Source organism: Palaemon carinicauda, chromosome 1, assembly GCF_036898095.1.
Source record: "Palaemon carinicauda isolate YSFRI2023 chromosome 1, ASM3689809v2, whole genome shotgun sequence".
NCBI classification, from domain to species: Eukaryota; Metazoa; Arthropoda; class Malacostraca; order Decapoda; family Palaemonidae; genus Palaemon; species Palaemon carinicauda.
In genome coordinates this window covers 72,053,483-72,073,140 of record NC_090725.1, presented here as the reverse complement: position 1 = coordinate 72,073,140, position 19,658 = coordinate 72,053,483, and the positions used below count along the sequence as shown (strand labels likewise).

General features: G+C 49.9%; 1 protein-coding gene across 1 annotated transcript in view; it reads left to right on the top strand.

The window, feature by feature from the left end:
- Positions 1 to 19,658, top strand: part of LOC137648877 (uncharacterized) — a 139,317-nt gene that overhangs the window by 55,956 nt on the left and 63,703 nt on the right. Inside the window, exon 5 of the mRNA XM_068382053.1 lies at positions 1,469 to 1,685. Coding sequence (XP_068238154.1) covers positions 1,469 to 1,685 — 217 coding nt within the window. The remainder of the gene's footprint in view (positions 1 to 1,468; positions 1,686 to 19,658) is intronic.

The following is a 19,658-nucleotide window of genomic DNA, read 5'->3' as shown; positions in this document are numbered from 1 at the left end:
TCAAAAAGGCTAATCTACCCAAGATGTGAGAAAGGTTGCTTCTTCATTAACATTATCTTGCTTATACGCAATTTCAGGACATTCAGAGCTTTACTGGTTGGTCTGGGTATAAGGTGTTTTTAAGACACTACCTGAAACAAGTCCAAGCAGTTCAAGATGTGTGTATGATGCTTGGCTCAATTTTTGCATCTATGGGGGGAAATCAGGTAAGAGAGAAGGATCCTCAACCTGGTCCCTCAACTGAGGTGCCATGATGGTTATCTAGCTTCTTCACTGATTTCCTCTCATGAGGCGAATTTGTTAACTTGTTAGTTGTTTCTTTTCTCTTAAGTAAACATGAATTTGACATTCTCTTGGTTATAGGTAACTTGAACCTCATGGTGTATGAATTGTCTTTTTCATGGTGTGCTACTAGTCTTTGTTGCTGTCTCACAGGATGTAGATACAGGAGAGGGGGTTCCCAGCCTCTTCGTCCCGTCCCTTTTAGTCGCCTCTTACGACACGCAGGGATAACATTGGCGCTATTCTAATTTTTATATGCCCCCGCGGCCACAGGGGGCTGGAGGAACGTAGAGAGTAGGGGTCCCCTTTTTTGTTTTGCTTCATTTGTTGATGTCGGCTACCCCCCAAAATTGGGGGAAGTGCCTTGGTATATGTATCTTTGTATATGTATGCTACTAGTCTTTGGGATTACAGAATCTAACCTCAGGAAGGGGTTTTGACATAGGAAAAGCCTATTCATGTGAGGTATTGTGTAGTCCTCAAGACTCTTCTGTCTCTCTAGAGTTTTGAAGGGAAGTGGGAAATAACTGACATAATCCTGGGTTCAAAAGAAGGTTGCCTAGGTTTAATAGAGTTTGAACCCATGGTTTTTCCTCATAAGCAATGAATACATACCTTATGTGTTGATACACTGGCAGGGAATATTGTTTTATTGGTGTATAATATTGTATTGGATTCTCTGTTCAAGGCTCTACAGGAATGTGCTAGAGGACTAAATACATAAATACTGTAGGTTTTTCTTGTCAAAACCCTTTTTTTTAAACAGAAAATCATGAGTTTTTGGTTTCTTTATTATTTTCTATTTAAAGCATCCTGCAAAAACTTGATTTGTTCAGCTTTAAGATTATACCATACTGATAAGTATATCAGTAGAACTAGATTTGCTGTGACCAAAAAGAAAAAACTAGTTGTAAGCTTTGGTGCTTAGTCAAAAGTGCATTTTACCAAAGATAGGTTTCACGACCCCAGGAATTACATAACCAACTAATGTTGTGACTTATGTCACAGCTGATGTTATAATACTAGATAACATTAAATTAATGAACTGTAAATTTATTAGATATTTAATAAAAGAAAATTGTATATTAGTTTATTTACTTAGCAGGAAATGTAGGTCTTATGTAATTGACGCTTCGTCATTTTAAATATGCAATGTGTCATTTAAGATATCTGATTTTTATTTCAGATTCATGAAGACAGTATCAATGACATTTGCTTCTTGGATGGCTCCTGGCCTTGGGGATCGGGGAAGATGGTGCTTGTGTCAGGTTCTTCTGTGGGACAGATGAAAGTTAATAGTGTGGATGGACGTCCATTGTGCTCCTTCACTGCACCATCGCCTTTAACATGTATGGCCCCATCTCCTGAGGCATATAACAAAACAGTCTCTCAGGGTTACCCAAGTAAGTACCAGTGTGCTGCTTGGCTTTCATAGTTGTTACAATATTTTTAGAAATGAAATTGAAATTCTGAGACTACATAAACTGTTAAGATATAAAAAGTCAAATAGTATTATAGAAATCTTCTTTTCCATCACTATCCCTATATTAAGGGGTCAGCTGCCTGATGTGCCCTCTCCAATGCATTCTATGAAAGGCATCCTCTTCCACCAAACCTCTTCTCTCTCATTTAATTCACTGCCTCCCTCTTTATTATCTTCCCCTAACATGTTCCTCCCAAGTCCTCCTCACCTGCTTCTCATCATCCTTCCCCAACGTGCCAACACCATCTCAGTTGTGACACTCTTATCACCTCTGTAATCTTTACTTCACCTTCCATTCTTCGTATTTCATAATTTTCCAACCTCTCAACAAGTAATAGTCCCCTAATCCACCTTGACATTCTCATCTCTGTTCTCTCAAGCTTTGCTCTCTCTTTTTGTCTTAGAGCCCAAATTTCTGATCCATACCTTAACACTGGTCTTACTACTGTGCTATAGATCTTGAATTTTAGCTTGATTGGCATTTTCTTATCACATACCACTTCTCCCTCCACTTACTCCAGGCTGCTTTTATCCTATTCTCAACTTCAGCCTCACATCGTCCCTCCTGACTCATAGTAGATTCCAAGTATCTAGATTGTTCCACCTGTTTTATAACCAAGGCTCTACTTTCATGAAAAGCTATCCTGTCCGTACCTTCCTTACTGCTCACCATAGTTTCAAGTTTTAAGCCACTCCTTTCCAAAGTATCTTGCCACTCTATAACCCTTTTCTGTAACTCTTCCTCATTTTCAGCAGTAATCACCAAATAATCTGCATATAGCAACTCCCACAACTCTTTATCTCTGATCTCTACACTTAATACATCCATGACCACCACTAATAAAAACTAGCTTAATTCTGACTCCTGGTGTAATCCAACGCTAACTTCAAAGGCTTCAGTTTCCCCAACAGCTGTTATTATGTCATTGTTCTTTTCTACATCATCTTTTCCATTCTAACCAACTTCTGCAGGAGTTTCCTCTTCCTCCAGCATCAAAGCATCGCTTCTCTTGGTATTCTTATCATAAGCCTTCTCTAGATCTACAAAAGTGCAGAAGAACATCTGGTTTCCCTCTCGTCTCTTTTCCTGTAGTTTCCTTACTGTAAAGGTAGCATTCATAAGGCAGCTTCCTACTTAGTATATTTCTGAGTGATATATCAGAGAGTTTTACCTAAGAAGTATCACAGGGTTTTATTCCCTGGAGCGAATATTCCGAGAGATATCATGTATGAAACAGGGACGTGTTTAAAACAGATGAAGCATAATGTAGGACCTTGTCCAAAGACCATGAAATGGGTTTCGGAGGAGCTGCAGGCCTAAGTCTAGCGCATGTCTTCGGGATCTTGTTAAAGATTTAATTCGTCAGATCCACTTGAAAGGCGTATAGAAGAGGTCTAGTCAGGGCTGACTTGCATGTAGTTATCGTGTTGGGAGCCAGACCTTGATTATGAAGGTGGATAAAGAAGGACAGACAGAAGTCTATTGAAATTTATTTCGGTCCTTTTGCTTTAACAAAAGCAACCCACTTTTTCCAAGACGATTCATGTTGTCTTCTAGTTGACTTAGACTTGTATTCTTCTAGGAAGTCTATACTGCCTTTTGAGATCCCAAATCTTTTCTTAACCACTAGGGCGTGAAAATCATGAAATGAAGGTTTGTTCCGTAACCGAAATACAAACCACGCTATTTACATAGGGTATTGCTTTCGGCGTAGCTGAAATGGCGAGCCATTAGATTTTAAACGAGGGTTAACTACCCCTGCGCTAGTTAGCAGGGGTAGGGGAGGGGTAGCTAGCTACCCCTCCTCCCGCACACACTGGTGAACTGATTCACTTCGCTTATGGCTCGGACGATGAACGGATGTCTCTGTTCCCGTCCTCGCATGGCAGCCATTTATTGTTTTGTCTTTACTTAATTACTTACTTTCTTTACTCATGTATATATGTAAACATATTTTTATGTTTATGTATATATTTGAGTATAGAAATCAGTAAGTTTCCTTTTCAGTGTTCGTGCTGTGTGTGTGTGTGTGTGTACGATATCACCGTGTGGCCGCCGGCAGTCAGGCCACTACGATGTATTTTCATGGGCCGCGATCTCTTCCTTGGTCCTTCGGTCGCCTCCTTCCACGGGCGCCGTGGGGAGTCGTCATCGCTGGACTTATTATTCTGTTCTCCTCTTTTCCTACGGTAAAGGTGGGGTTCAGCGTAGGATTGCGAGAGTGTTGTTTGACTACGGTCTCTCTCTCTCTCTCTGGAGGTCGTTCACCTTTTACTACGTTTCTACGATAGCTCCTCCTTTCGGGTGGAGTTGCTACACAGTACTTGTTATCTCAATTATTTTTTTTATTATTAAAGCTAATTGTATTTGTTAACTTTTCAGCTTTTTAGAACGTTTCCCTTCGAGGTGTTTCGTTTTTACTTTTAGTGAACATTCTTTAATGAATTGCATAATTATAACTGTTATAATTCTGTTTTTGTTACAGTTCTCGCCCTTCCCCCTTCCCGTGAGTGTAGGTGGGGTTGAGGGCTCTTGCCTGTTATGTAATTCTTGTGTTCTGTTCCCTCGGGTTTCCTCTTCGGAGTCTTCCCGGGGGAATAAATGTTAACTAATTACTTTTTATTTTCACAGTTAACGATCTGTTTTCCGTTTGCCTAATGTGACAACGAAGCAGAGCTGTCTTGTTGGGACTCGGGGAGTCGGCTGTTGCTGCCTCTTCTATAGGACTTCGTCAGGGGCGTGTCTCCTTCTCCTGGTAGTTCTCCCGAGGCACCCGACAGCTCTTCAGTTCATGTTAGAACTCTCAGGAGGTTCGCCTCCTTGGGTGGGTAGCTTCCCTTCCGAGGGAGGTTACCTGCCCAGGTTTGAGTTTCTTTCCCTTTCGGAGGAAACTTCTCTTACCTTTAAAAATTATATTATGTTCCTAGTCCTCCGGCGGTTTTGCTCTTGGTGCTGAGCGACTGCTTTTGTAACCTTGCTCAAGGGGCTGAGCGGTTACTTCTCGGACCATAGTTTTTGTGCGACTATGCTCTTGGTGCTGAGCGGTCTCACCTGCAGCTACGCTCAAGGGGCTGAACAGCTGCAGGAGCACCTCTTCGGAGGTTGGCTCCTAGGTCACTGGCTGACCCTTCGGCCCTTGGTCTCCATCTTCAGTCTCTTCTACGAAGTTTTCCTCTCATTCGCGAGAGGACACTCATAGAGACTCCTCTTCGGAGGACTCCTTCTGCTGTTGTTGCTGAAGGCTCAGTCTCCTTCGGGGGACAGCTGAGCCCTACGGTCTCTCCTGTGAGTGTTTCTTCCCCGGGGGGGAAGTTCACCACAGAGACTCCTCTTCGGAGGTCTCCTTCTGCCGTTGTTGCTATTGTTGCTGAGGGCTCAGTCCCCTTCGGGGGCAGCTGATGCCACGGTCTCTCCTGCGAGTGCTTCTCCCCCTTGGGGGAGTTCACTACAAAGACTCCTCTTCGGAGGTCTGATGATGGTGCTCCTGCCTGTGGTCGTCTTCATCTTCACCCTCCCCGCAGAGGATCCTCCTGCCAGACCTTCTCCTGGACGCAGATGCGCTGTGGGCGCCTACGTACCTCGTTTCCTACGAGCACCGGTCCCTTCGGGGCTAAGGGCTTACTCCACATTGTGGGTAAGTCCCTTAAGTGCCAGGTTTTACCTGCGCGTCCACGTTTTCCTGCGCGCTTATGCGCAGTGGCGCTCTTGCGCTCTCCTGCTGTGTTCCAGACTTCTCTCCTGTGATCTCCTGTAGCTGAGTCTCGCCGTAGATCTCCTGATCGCCAGTGCTCACCTGCGCGCCAGCACTCACCTGCGCGCCGGCGCTCACCTGCGCCTCGGAGTCCTTCTGTGCGCCAGCCCTCTTCAGCTCGCCAGCGCACTTCTGGGCGCCCTTTCCTGCTACTAGCCTTGGGCGCCAACGGTCTCCTGTACGCCCACGATCACCTGCGCGCCAGCACACATCTGCGCTCCCTTTTCTAATGTGCGCAATGGGCGCCAACGTTTGCCCTCGCGCCCACGATCTTTGGATCTAGGCACAGGCAAGGAGATTGTTCCTTCTTTTACACCCTCGTTCGCCTGCTCGCCAGCGCACATCTGCTCGCCCTTTTCCTGATGTGCGCAAGGCGCACCAGCGTTCTCCACGAGCTTCCAGATGTGGGTGGAGGTGAAAGTCTTGATTCCTTCACCTCCTCGCCGACGATCTTCTGTGCTCTAGATTTGACCGAATCTCTGAGCGCCCGCGCGACCACGAGAAGTCTTCTGTTCTCGCCCACGAGCGTTCGCTATTATGTGCAACCTCACCATCTGGTTCTTCCCCTCGCTGATATCTTCTGGCCGCGCAACCGCGCTTCATCGATCTCCTACGCGCCGGCGATCTCCTAGCGATCGCGCGCGATTCTTCGCCTGCCCGCTAGCGTTTTCAACGCGGCCACGCTTCAGATCGCCGTACGCGGCCATGCGTTGGCTCTCCTCTACGCGATCAGTCGCTACGCACCATTGCTCGCCAACGCGCCATCGCTCGCTAACGCGCCATCGCTCGCCGACGTGCCATCTTCCGCAATGAACCATCGCTCGCCAATCGCGCCATCACTCACTTACGCGTTTTTTGGTCTTCCGACCGCGCCCGTGCACCCACGTGCCCGCGCGCCCACGCGTCCCCACGCGCATGCGCACACGTGTTCGCCCGCGCGCGAACCAACGATTGTACAATCGCGCGAGCGCCAAGGGCGATTTCGACCGAGATTCCCGTCGGGTTTTCGCAACACGGGCAACCTGGCGAGTGTTTCTGGAGCGCGTACTTTCAGATCATCATAGTCACGATCTTCACCTCGTAAGCGCAGAGCATGACATGTATAAACCATGAAGAATCTTCAGAAGAGTCTGGGTAACATTTTCTGCCTCTTCAGGCAGGCCCCATCATCCCTCTCCTCAGGATCGCCCTATTCCCTTCCCTCCAACGGTGGCTGCTGACACTGCCTCTGTCAGTCGTCAACAGTGGGAATACTTCGAGATCATGGGGTAGCCTGATTTAGCTCTCCCTCTCCACCATTCCGTGCAACGAACCTTCCGGGGTTTTTCCCTCGAGAAACTCTCTGCCGGGCAGGTGACATTTTCATCTTCGGGAATCTTGAACCAGGAGGAAGCCGCGAAGGGTGCCAGGCAGACCACCTCGTGGCTGATCGTCGAGCTTGAGTCTCTGGCCATCCGGTCGCGACCCGAGGTTTTATACAAGGTAGCTCCGGGAAGGTTATGGAACTTTCCTCCTCTCGGACACATGCACCTTTCGTTTCCCGACACCAAGTGTCGAACTTGGGGACAAACTCGATGTTGAAGCATTGAGATGCAGTGACCGAGAGGCTTTCTCTCGTTGGTCCCTACCGTGGATTTCGGCAACCCAGACTCTCTCTTCCATCCTTGGAAGGGGCTTGTTTTAGCCCAAGGACAAGGAACGAGCAACTGAGAGGTGGGGAGAATCGTATCACGATTCGCTCCTCCAAGGCGCTTATTTCCAGTCCCTACAAGCCTCCAGCGCCTCAACTTCTACAGCCTCGTTCAGCCTAGGACATCAGAACTGGCACGGGCAGCTAGACAAGGTGTCTATGCAGCCTCCCCCCTCCTGTCGGGGACGAAGGGCAAGGAGCCCTCCTGGGAGGGCAATAATCTTAGAGGGGGCGACCTAGGCCGCAAATGCTAGGATTGGCAACCCCTACCTGCATCCCCCAGTGGGGGGGGGTATGCCTGGATTTGTGCCTTCAAGTGGCAGCAACTCGGGGCCGATTCCTAAACGATCTCCATGATCAGCCAGGGGTTTCGTGTCTCGTTTCGTAGCATCTCTTCCTCCCCTATCAGCGAATCCGGTGTCGCTGAGCCCCTATGCCATGGGATCGGCAAAGGGGCTAGCCCCTCGGGCAGAGGGCGAAACCATGCTCTAGAAGGATGCTCTCTAAGGTTGTCGGCGGCTACCCCCAAGGTTCTTCAAACGACTCTTTCTTGAAGAAGCGCCTGAAGGCTGGCGTCCCGCCATCGTCCTCTTAGCCCTGAACAAGTTTGTCGTACAAACTTCGGTCAGTGTGATACAACAGTTTCGATCAGACTTGTAGGGAAACCACAAGACTTCACGTGCATACTGGATCCGAGAGACAGGTACTTCCAGATCCTAGTCCATCCATCTTTACAGGAAGTACTTGGAATTCAGCCTAGGCAACAGATATACCAGTTCAAGGTGCGGTGCTTCGATCTTTCCTCAGCTCCGCAGGCTTTCACCAGGAAGTTCATCCCGAACCCTCATGTCCACACAGGAGCGGGATCCGCCTCCTTCGCTTTCTGGATGACTGGTTACCCGGGCGGTTTCGGTATCGACCCTTCTTCGACGCCGAGACAAGCCTATGGGACTTTGCCAAGATCTAAGGATCATGGTAATATCGAGAAGTTTTCTCTGTTTCCATCGCAACAACTGGTATATCTAGGCTTAATTTTAGTCTCCAATCTCCGTTAAGCCTTCCCTTCAGATGACAGGATAGCAAGGCGGAGGAGAGTAGGAGAATCTTTCCTCAGGCGAGGAGAGTCTCCAGCCCTTTTCTGGTTACGCCTCCTAGGTCACCTTCCTCCTTGACCCCTCTAGTCCCTAACACTCGCCTCGGAATGAGTCTCCTGCTTTGGCGACTCAAGTCCTGGTGGATTCAAGACCATGATTCCCCAGACATTTTGGTCCTATGGGACCGGCCGAACGAGGGATCCTGCAGTGGTGGTTGACCTACGAAGCCTTTGCTAGAGAGTGGATCTTCTCGTCCCTCCTCCGCATTTGATGCTGTCCTCGGACGCATCAAAAAAAAGGGGGCGGGCCACGTTCTGAACCAAAGGATCTCAAGCCTATGGCCAGAGCTAGAAGGGTACCTCCACATCAATTGGCTAGGGATGAAGGCCATATTCTGGCCATCAACAGTCCCAACAGGCACCGGCGAGTCACTCCGTGAGCGACAACACCACGGTAGTTGCTTTTCATCAAGCGGGGAGGTACTTTTTCATAACAGTCTCCCATCCTACAGTAGAGATACTGAGATGAGCTGAAGTCCGCTCAATACTTCTATCGGCTCCCTTCATTCCGGACAAGGAATGTGCTCTCCGACAGTCTGAACAGGGCATCGCAGGTAGAGAGTACCGAGTGGTCTTTGGAACCCCAGTAGCCAGCAAGCTCGGACCTTGTGGTCCTGTTCGCGACGACCTTGAATTTCAAGCTGTCGCTGTACTTCTCCCCAGCCCCGGACCCCAAGGCACCCTGCTGAGATGTCTTCCCACATCGGTGGGACAACATCAACGTCTACGCCTTGCCACCGTTGGGTCTGTGGGGAAAGGGGGCTCAACAAGACCAGACTTTCGATCAACCTGTCGGTGACTCTGATAGCTCCGCTACGGCATCAGGCAGAGTGGTTTTCGAACCTTCTGCATCCCTTGATGGAACTCTTGAGACAGTTTTCCCCACGACAAGAGCTATAGCAACCACACCACTACATCTACCACAAGCCGTAGCTCCGCTTCGGCTCCATGCCTGGAGTCCATCCAGCATCTCCTCACTGAGAGAGGCGTTCCGCGACAGGTCGCGGAGCGGATGTCTTGACACCTGCGAAGTCATCCGCAGGGGTCCACCAGGCGAGGTGTAGAGTCCTCTGTGGTTGGTGTCGTGGGAGAGGTATCTCTCCTCTCGATGCCACTATTCCAGCGTTAGCGGAGTTATTGTCCATCTGCGGGAGGAATTGCGCCTTTTGCTCTCGGCAGTAAAGCCTATCGCTCAGCCTCAAGCCTGGCCTTCAGGCTCTAAGGTTAGACAATTCCTCCTCGCTGGATCTTTCTTCGCTCATACGAAGCTACGAACTTACCTGCACCCAGTCGGAAGTGAGACCTCCTCCATGGTACATGGCTCGGGTTCTTAGGGATCTTAAGGCTTCTCCCTGTGAACCAGTACGCTAGTCATCGGACAGGCACCTGACTTAGAAGACGGTACTCCGGCTCGCTCTGGCTTCGGCCAAGCGTATCAGCGTACTTCATGGTCTCTCGTACGACTTCGCCCATTCAAGAGGATAGGGAGAGGTAACGTTCGGGTTCGTCCCTGAGTCGGTTTCTAGACTCAAGATCTTGGAGTCCCAAACCTTCGGTTCGACTCCTTCAGGATTTCGAGTCTCCGTTCTGTAACAGATGACCCAGGCCTTCTCCTACTATGCCCAGCAAGGAGTCGGAGGTGTTATCTTAAAGAACAGCTGCAGTTCGTCCTCACGTGCAGCCCTGTTGGGGAGCACAGGAAGGACGAAGAGGAGGGTCACCAGGAATTCCTTTGCAGCTTGGATTCTAGGACCATCTGTCTCGCCCTGAATCCAGACCCCCCTCCGTCATGTAGCCTTAGAGCACTCGATGTCAAAGGCATCGCAACGTCTCTAAGAAGACTACTCTGTGACGCAGGTGCTACAAACTGAAGTCTGGAAGTGTCGGACTACCTTCACAGCTCACTACCTGCAGGACGTGACCCACAGGAGCCTCGATACGTTTTTCTATCGGCCTGTGGTGGCTACACAACAGCTGGTCTAGCCTCAGGCTCCTTAATGGACAGGTAGCAGAAGGTTGGGGGCATTGTTACCCGGTGTCAGACTGCATGATTGAAAGAGGTATGTCTGGCCCTTACCTCTTTCTTCATCCTCCCCTCTCTTGGGGAAAGCAGCATCCTAGGTTCTCTGCATAGCTGACCTCAAACCTCTGCAGGTAAACCATGCTTCCTTGTGTTCCTAGTATTAAAATGATACTTTCGCGTCCCCCATACCCTGACGAGGTGGTATTGGGAAAGTCCTAGTCCAGAATTCCATCTAAAGGTCTTCAGGTCGACAGCCTAGGACAAATCACGCTTCTTCCCTCCACACACAAGCTTATGTAGGCTGCACACTCCTTGCGGAGCATGGAACTTGCGAGGTGCAGGGACTCTTTCTCGAAGTGCTGCTCACTCGGATTCTGAGTCCCCAGGTAAAGCTAAAGCCAGTATGGCTGGCGACTTTCCACCCTTCCTAAGGGGTAAGTCACCCTATGTAAATAGCGTGGTTTGTATTTCGGTTACGGAACAAATGACAAATTCAGAGATAATTTGTATTTTTCCTAACCATACAAACCTTAGCTATTTACACATATTTGCCCGCCAGCCCTGTCCCCCAAGTCAAGGCCTACCTCTAAGCGAAGTGAATCAGTTCACCAGTGTGTGAGGGGGGAGGGGTAGCTAGCTACCCCTCCCCTACCCCTGCTTACTAGCGCAGGGGTAGTTAACCCTCGTTTAAAATCTAATGGCTCGCCATTTCAGCTACGCCGAAGTCAATACCCTATGTAAATAGCTAAGGTTTGTATGGTTAGGAAAAATACAAATTATCTCTGAATTTGTCATTTTGGGATCTCTGTGATGAAGCGAAGACAGTCGACTTCAGAACCCGTTGAGATAGAGCTGGGTTCGGTACAAGGACCAGTCTCAGCCTCAGTTCCATCAGTAGAGGGAACCAGATGCTCATGGGTCACTTGGAAGCCACTAGAGCTGCCGTTCCTTGGAAGGATCTCAGCATGTTGAGGGCCTTCAGCAGGAGATTGAATGGAAGGAACAGGAAATTCCAGGTCCATTCGTTCCAAACTAGGGACATGGCGTCCGTTAGCTCCTCTAGAGGGTCCTCATGTGGAGCTACATATCAAGATAGTTTCTTGATGACGCTCATCATGAAGAGGTCGATTGGCAGTTCCAGGACTTGTTCCAAAATGGAAGAGAATGAGTCTGCGTCTGTGGACCATTCTGACTCTATTGGCTTGAGCTTGAATAGAGCATCCGCTGTCACATTGCAAATCCTTTGTAAGTGAACTGCTGATAGGTGCCATCTCTCTAGACAAAGGATGGTTAATATCACATGGATTATATGGGACGATCTCGAGCCTTGTCGGTTCAGACATCTCGCTATCACTTCGCTGTCCAAGATCAGCCTGATGAGGGCTGGTCTGCGAGGGGAGAGTTTTCCCAACGTCAAAAGGACTGCCATGGCTTCCAAAATGTTGATGAGAAAGGCCTTGAACAGAGATGACCAAGTCCCTTGGACTTTCCTTTGATGGGAGTCAACTCCCCATTCTTCCGTCGAGGCATCCATGTGGATGGTCATTGACGGCAGAGGTGGTTGCAAGGGCACGGTCCTCCTTAGGCTCTTGGCCTTCTGCCATGGGTTGAGAAGTGATCGAAATTAGACTGATATCGGTCATTTTAGATCTCTTTGAGCGTTTGATGCGTATCTTCTCCAGACTCCTGATGCATCTTTCCGCTGTGCTCTTAGCACTGGGTCTGTTACTGCTGCGAACTAGAGAGAGCCCAAAACTCTTTCCTGTTGGCGTCTTGAAATCCTGTCGGATTACAGTAGTCTCTTGACGTACCCTGCGATCTCCTTCCTCTCCCTTGAGAGAATGGAGAGACAATGTGACCTCAGGTTCTAATGATTTTCCAGTCATTGAAACCCTTGAGCTGGAGATAGTCGAGACTTCTTGAAGTTGATTTTGCATCCCAGATGTTCCAGGAACTTGGTTACTTCCTTAGATGCTTGCAGACCAGCCGTTTCGGATGCTGCCCGCACCAGCCAGTCGTCCAGGTACTCTGCTACCTGAACAGTTTCTAGGCATAGTTGTTACACGACTGCATCTTCCAGTTTCATGAAGATACTTGGGACTATGTTTAGTCCGAAGAGTATGGCTCTTAGAACATACTTTATTTTCTGTAACTTGAATCCTATGAATCCTAGGTAGGAGGAGAGGGGGCGACTGACTAGAAGGTGCCAATAGGCATCTGTCAGGTCTATAGAGACTGTGAATGCCCCTTTTTGTAATAGGGTCCTTATGTGTAGAAGGATTAACCTCCTGAACTTGTTTTTTATGAACTTGTTGAGTGGTGACAAGTCCAGAATGACTCCTGAGTTTTCTTGAGTCCTTCTCGGGAACACAAAACAGCCTTCCCTGGAATTTGATGGACATTGCTTTCCTTATAACCTGTATGCTTAAGAGCTATAGGGTATATTCTTCTAATACGTGGTTGGGGTTGGAGTGTTGGAAGAGTTGAGGAAATGATGGTGGAGACTTGTTCAGTTTCCATCCTAGTCCAATCTTGATTAGGCAGTGGGCCCAAGGATCGAAGGTCCAACGATCCTGAAATTGTTGGAGCCTCCCTCCTACCGGAAGCGTCTCTTTGCTTCGATTGATCGGAGGGTTTACCTCCTCGACCGCTTACCTGGGGCACCGCGGTCATAGTAACTGTGGAATTTGTTGAGCAGGACGATGGAAAAGTCTAGACTTCTTCGTCTTCCTTTTAGGTTGGGGACCCACATCCGGGGAAGAGTTCCTCTTTGGAGAGATGTCCCACTTCTTGAGAAGGTTCCTATTCTCCGTGATGGCTTTCTCGACTACCTCTTTGACTACTTTGTTCGGAAAGAGGTCTTTACTTCAGATGTTAGAAGATATCAGCTTCCTGGGTTCATGTTTCACTGTTGCAGCAGCAAACACAAACTCTCCACAGGCTCTCCTAGCCTTCATGAAAGCATACAGGTCCTTTACTAAGGTGGCCATATGCATTTTGGCCAGGACCATGAGCATATCTGGGGTACTTCATTGGCCTGCACACATCTCTAAGCAGTTTTGTAGGGATAAAGAGGCCGCAAGTCTCTCCTTCGTCTCTTGTTCCTTGCACAAGAGAAAGTCAGAAAGTTTAGGGAGATTCTCACTAAACTGTCGTCCAGCGATGTCCGCGTCCAGTTTCCCTACTGAGAAGGTTAGGTGGACTTCCTTCCATTCTTTCTCCTGCATGGGCAAGGCTAGCGACAGAGGCCTGCACTCCTCAAGTGCAGGGCATGGTTTGACTGCCTCCACTGCCTTGGCAACAGATTTAAGGGGACCGTCCCCCATGGGGTATTGACATAACAACTTTCAGAAATAGAAAATCGTTTTATTGCTTCTATGTATGCGTAAACATGTCGTACATACTCCCTAGAAGTTTCAGCCAATTATTTTTACAAATAACGAAGATATAGAGGTTTTCAAATGATGACGTCACCCTTACTGTGTCGTCTGCATGACTGAGTTTGACAAAATCGTCTTTGTGTGTTAATTTTGCATATCTATAGCGATTTTTCATTTATGTTTCGAGCTATCGTACGTCTGGCAGAAATAGAAGGCATTGGTAGAGTGTAGATGAACGAAATCTACTCTTACAATAACAGAAGCCAAAGTTGCCAAAGATGTATAGAAGTTATAATGTATGCGTTTGTTTACTTGAAGTTCGTATGTACATTGTGTCTCCACAACGCCTTCGGGAACATTATAGCAAGGCCAATGTTACCTAAGGTTGTAGAAAGAACAAATAGTCAATCATTTTTCCAAACAATGAAAATATAGCAGTCTTTAAATGATGACGTCATCCTTATGGCGTCGTCTGTATGACTGAGTTTGACAGGTGCGCAGTTCTCTCTCTCTCTCTCTCTCTCTCTCTCTCTCTCTCTCTCTCTCTCTCTCGAATTATTTACCACTGCCATTTATACAAATACTTTTATTCTCTCTCTCTCTCTCTCTCTCTCTCTCTCTCTCTCTCTCTCTCTCCTCTCTCTCTCTCTCTCTCTCTCTCTCTCTCTCTCTCTCTCGAATTATTTAAAACTCCTATTTATACAAATACTATAATAACAATGTTCAACCTCTCTCTCTCTCTCTCTCTCTCTCTCTCTCCTCTCTCTCTCTCTCTCTCTCTCTCTCTCTCTCTCTCTCTCTCTCTCTCTCTCTCTCTCTCTCTCATGTTTCGAAATCTCGTACCTCTGGCAGAAATGAAAGGCATTGGTAGAGGGTAGGTGAATGAAAACTACCAGCTACGAAATATCACAGTTTCCAAAGACATATAGAAATTATAATGCATGTTTGTTCCGACACAGAGACTTACCTCGAAACACTTTATAGGAGATTACTGGTAACTCCTCTCCGACGACCAGATTTTTACGTAGTTTCCCCCTACTTCCATGTTCTATACTGTCCTGAATAACGGGAAATAACATGACCTGGGGGCATTGCCCGGGCAGGTCGCCCGTCTTTGAGAAGCTCTCTCCAGTAAGTTTTCTGGTCGGTTCGTGAACACACGTGCTTCACGAAGCTCCTCATACTCCGTGCGATTCCCTTTGTGTTTGGTTCCACGTGCTTCCCACGTGATCGGGATCTCAGTGTGTGTTTAGTGCTTTTACTACGTGCTTTTGATTTCGCTCCCTTGTGCTTCCCTAGTGTTTTAGTGCTTTTCCTTTGTGGCTTGCTTGTGTCTACGGCCCTTTGTGTTGCGTTATGGAACGCGTTCGCCGTTGTCCTGGGCCTAGGGCCGGTAGATCATGCGGGGCTTTTCTGTCTAAGCCCGAGGTTGACCCGCATACGTTGTGTACCTCGTGTAGGGGTAAAGCTTGTTCGCCGTCGGATAAGTGTTCCAAATGTGCCGATTGGCCCGAGGTCCAGTGGATAAAATTCCGTACCAAAAAGAAGAAGGCATCGAAGAAGTCCCCTAGGAAGACTAGCGTTTCTTCCCCTGCGACTTCAGCAGGAGAAGGGTCAGGTAGGGTACATCCGCCTTCCCCTACCCAAAGTAAGGGGCGAGGTAAGTCCAGGGAGAACATGCAGTTGGCTCCTCTTTCCCAAGAGAGGGAATTTGTGGGCGGTCCTTCGTTGGCCAAGGCAAGTCAGGCGACCGTAAGTGAGTGTAGTGGGGGTCCGGGGGACGTGGCTCTCTCTCATAAGGGCCACGTCTCGTCGGGGGACCCCATGTGGTCTAATAGTGTCCCTTTTTCTTCGTCAGGTTCCTGGGTGGAAGTTCCAGGGGCATCAGCGACGAGTGGTGGCGTCGGCAGAGAGGAGTCCCCGCAAGAAGATCCATTGGCTTGGGACGTGCCGAGGACTCCGATGAGGTCCCCACTGGACATGGAGGAAGGCCTTGGCGAGGCCTTCCCCGGTTTGGCGGGCCCGTCGGGATGGTTGCCGCCGAAGACTTCGCTACAGGAGAGTCTCCCCATTCCTTCTCCGTCAGGGGTACGGCGTAGCCCCAAGAAAACGCAGTCACGTGCTAGGTCACGATACGGGGGTCAGTCTTTCTCGTCAGGACGTGACTCTTCGGATTCGTCAAGCAGTGAACGGAGGAGACGACAGAGGAGGAAACGAGATCGGTCGGTGCGGAGGAACTCCCCTTTGCGGTCTCCCACAAGATCTCGGGACAGGGTGAGTCCCAGTTCCCCTCCTCCCAAAAGCAGGAGAACAACCCCCCCAGTAGGGACGTGGAAACGAGGTCGGTCTGTGCGGAGGAACTCCCCTTCGCGGTCTCCCACAGGATCTCGGGACAGGATGAGTCCCCGTTCCCCTACACCCAAAAGCAGGAGACCAGTCTCTCCGAAAGGGACGTGGGTGTTCGTCCCAGAGAACAACTTTAAAGTCTTTTCCAAGCCTATTGGTTCGACACATGAGCGGGCAGGAGACAGTCCCCCTAGAAGGACCTCCACGTGCCGCGTCAGGGAATCACCAGATGAGCGAAGGGCTACATCTTGCAGGCCTAAGACCCGTCCTGGAGATGTTTATCCCGCCCAGCGCAGGGGGCCGTCGTCTAGGCCGGGCAGCCTCGACAGGTCTCCCCATCGAGACCCCAGAAGGGGAAGGACACCTCCGTCGAACTATCTCACGGAGGACACCGTTTCACCGAAAAAGGCCACGAAGAGGAGAGGGACGGCGGACGTCGAAGGTAAAGGGAACCGTGGACCCCGCCATCACGGCAGAGACCGAGATCACGATTCGCCCCGTCGGTCGGAAGGAGGGGAGGGCGAGTCGGCGGTGACGGAGGACTCAGCGTACAGGAGAGTCCTTGCCTTAATTAGGGGTTATAACAACCTTATAGAACCCGCCACTCAAGAGGAAGAACCCTGGACTTCAGGCCTGAACAAGTTCATAGCGGTCCCCGCCCAGAAAAAGTCCTCTCTCTCTCTTCCCGAGGCCAGTAACGTGGGGATTGGAAAGACTCACATTGATAAGGTCATATCCCGCAATAGCGACTCCTGCAGGGGTCACAGCTCAGCAAAGCTCCTACAGGGTTTGAAGTCGCAGACGAAATACTACTCTTTAGAAAATAGGCCGACCGGTACGTGCAAGACCGAGGAAACCATAGACATCCTGTGCCAGGGCATCTCCGACGGGAGGGCATCGGCAGCATCTACCTTCTTCTCCCCTTCCGAGTCGGCAATGATGGAGGAGATGTCCAAGGACTTAGTTAATGTGGCCTCCTGGTTGGATTGGTGGGCCACCACCCTAGTAGGCACCCAGATTCCTACAGACTCCATGGAACCTGCAAAACGGGAGGCTCTGAATGAGTTGCTGGGGTCAGGTAGCCGCGCCCTTAAATTCCTGACCTTTCAGTCTTTGGCTCTCTCCGCAAACTGGATTCTCCGGAGAAGAGACGCCCTAGTCAAGAACCTTCCCATTAAGATTCCTGACAGGGAAGCTAAAGCCTTGAAGACCTGCTCCGTCTGGGGGGAGCAGCTTATTCCGACGAAGAAGGCGGAAGAGGTCGTGGAGAAGTTGGCCAAAAAGAGGGAGCTACCTACCCTGAAGCCACAGACGGCACGCCGCCCCATCTTCAGGAGGGCAGTGACAGAAGCACCCATGGCCGCGCGTACCACACCAACTCAAGGAAGGAGGGAACCCTCGTCAGGACATTGGTCTTCCTCTGTGGTTCCCCCCCGAAGAGGTTCATCTTCTAACCCCCCAACGTATAGGTCTTCTTTCTACTCCTCCAGGAGGGGGAGAACAGGCCGTTCTTCCCGTAGGAGATAAGATGGGAGGCCCCCCTCCCCTGCCCAAGCCTCAGGTAGGGGGATGCCTCAGACTCACTTGGCAAGCATGGAAGCTCCACGGAGCAGATCCGTGGACAGTTACAGTACTAAAGGAGGGCTACAGGATCCCCTTCATGGAAGAGACACCCCCCCTAGTTCCAGCAACGCAGGCAGACTGGTTGGTGCCCAAGGACCTGGCGAAGAGGGCAGCGTTGGACGAAGAAGTCAAGACGTTGCTGCAGAAGGGAGCTTTAGAAACAGTGACATTCCCGGGTCCGGGGTTCTACAGCCGCCTGTTCCTAGTGGAAAAAGCGACAGGAGGGTGGAGACCTGTAATAGACCTGTCAGCCCTCAACAGGTTTCTCAGGAAAGTGACCTTCAAAATGGACACTCCAAGAACGGTCATGGCGTCCTTGAGAGAGGGCGACTTTATGATTTCTATAGACCTCAAGGACGCCTACTTCCAAGTGCCCATTCATCCGTCGAGCAGGAAGTTTCTCCGGGTCAAGTGGGGTACCTAGGTGTTACAATTCAAGGCCCTATGCTTCGGTCTTTCAACAGCCCCCCAGGTATTCACGAGGGTCTTTACGACGGTCTCCATATGGGCCCACGAACGGGGCATTCGACTCATCAGGTACCTGGACGACTGGTTACTCCTTTCATCCTCAAAGGAAGACTTGAAACAACAGGGCGAAGATCTTCTTCAATTGTGCAAGACCCTGGGCATCGTGGTCAACTTGGAGAAATCACAGCTAACCCCATCCAACAGGAGGACGTACCTTGGAATGGTCCTGGATTCGTTACAGGTCAAGGCATTCCCAACCACGGAAAGGCTGGACAACCTGGATCGAGTGCTCCGGCCCTTCCTTCTGGGTCACCCCAGAAGAGCGCAGGATTGGCAAAGGTTGGTAGGGCACCTGGTGTCCCTAGAGAAGCTGGTACCTCACGGGAGACAGAACTTAAGGGTGGTTCAATGGAACCTGAAAGAACATTGGAACCAGAAAAGTTCCCCGGACATTGTGGTTCCTCTCCTTCAGGAGTCCAGGAAGGCCTTGGAATGGTGGCAGGATCGGTCGAACACCCTAAGGAGGATGCCACTGTCCTCCCAACCTCCGGAGGTTCTTTTCTTCACGGACGCATGGAAGGACGGGTGGGGAGCCCATCTCCGGGAAAAGACAGCAAAGGGGGCGTGGTCAGAGGGGGAGAAATCCCTACACATAAATATCCTGGAAATGAGAGCGGTCCAAGAAGCCTGCAACCACTTCGAGGAGGTCATGAGAGGGCATTCGGTGGCCCTAATGTCAGACAATGCAACGGTGGTGGCTTACGTGAAGAAGGAGGGGGGACTGAGATCAAAAGAGTTGTGCGAACTAGCCCTTCAAATCCTAAAATGGGCGTAACAGAAGGACGTCATCCTGACGGCAAGGTTCATTCCAGGGAAGAACAACGTCCTAGCAGACGGCCTCAGCAGAGTGGGGCAAGTGGTAGCAACAGAATGGTCCCTACACCCACAAGTGGCAAGCTACATTATACAGATGTGGGGATCTCCGGTAATGGATCTGTTTGCAACAAGGTTGAACGCGCAACTCCCCGTATTTTGTTCTCCCGTCCCAGATCCGAAGGCGGCAATGGAAGACGCCTTTCAGCACAAGTGGGACGGACTGGACGTGTACGCCTTCCCCCCCTTCTCCCTGATAAGGCAGGTCCTCAACAGAGTAAGGGCAGCAACCAACCTAAGGATGACTTTAGTAGCGCCTTGGTGGCCGGAGAGAGAATGGTTCGCGGACCTAAGGAACCTCACCGTCCTACCTCCTTGGCCTCTACCCGGCAGGTCAGACCTATTAAAACAACCTCACTTTCAGCGGTTTCACAGAAACCCGCAATCCCTTCGTCTTCACGCCTGGAGATTATCCAGCGGCTCCTGAAGAAGCAAGGGTACTCCGGCAAGACAGCCAGGAGGATGTCGCTATACCTGAGGAAATCATCCACAGCCGTCTACCAGTCTAAGTGGGCGGTATTCGTG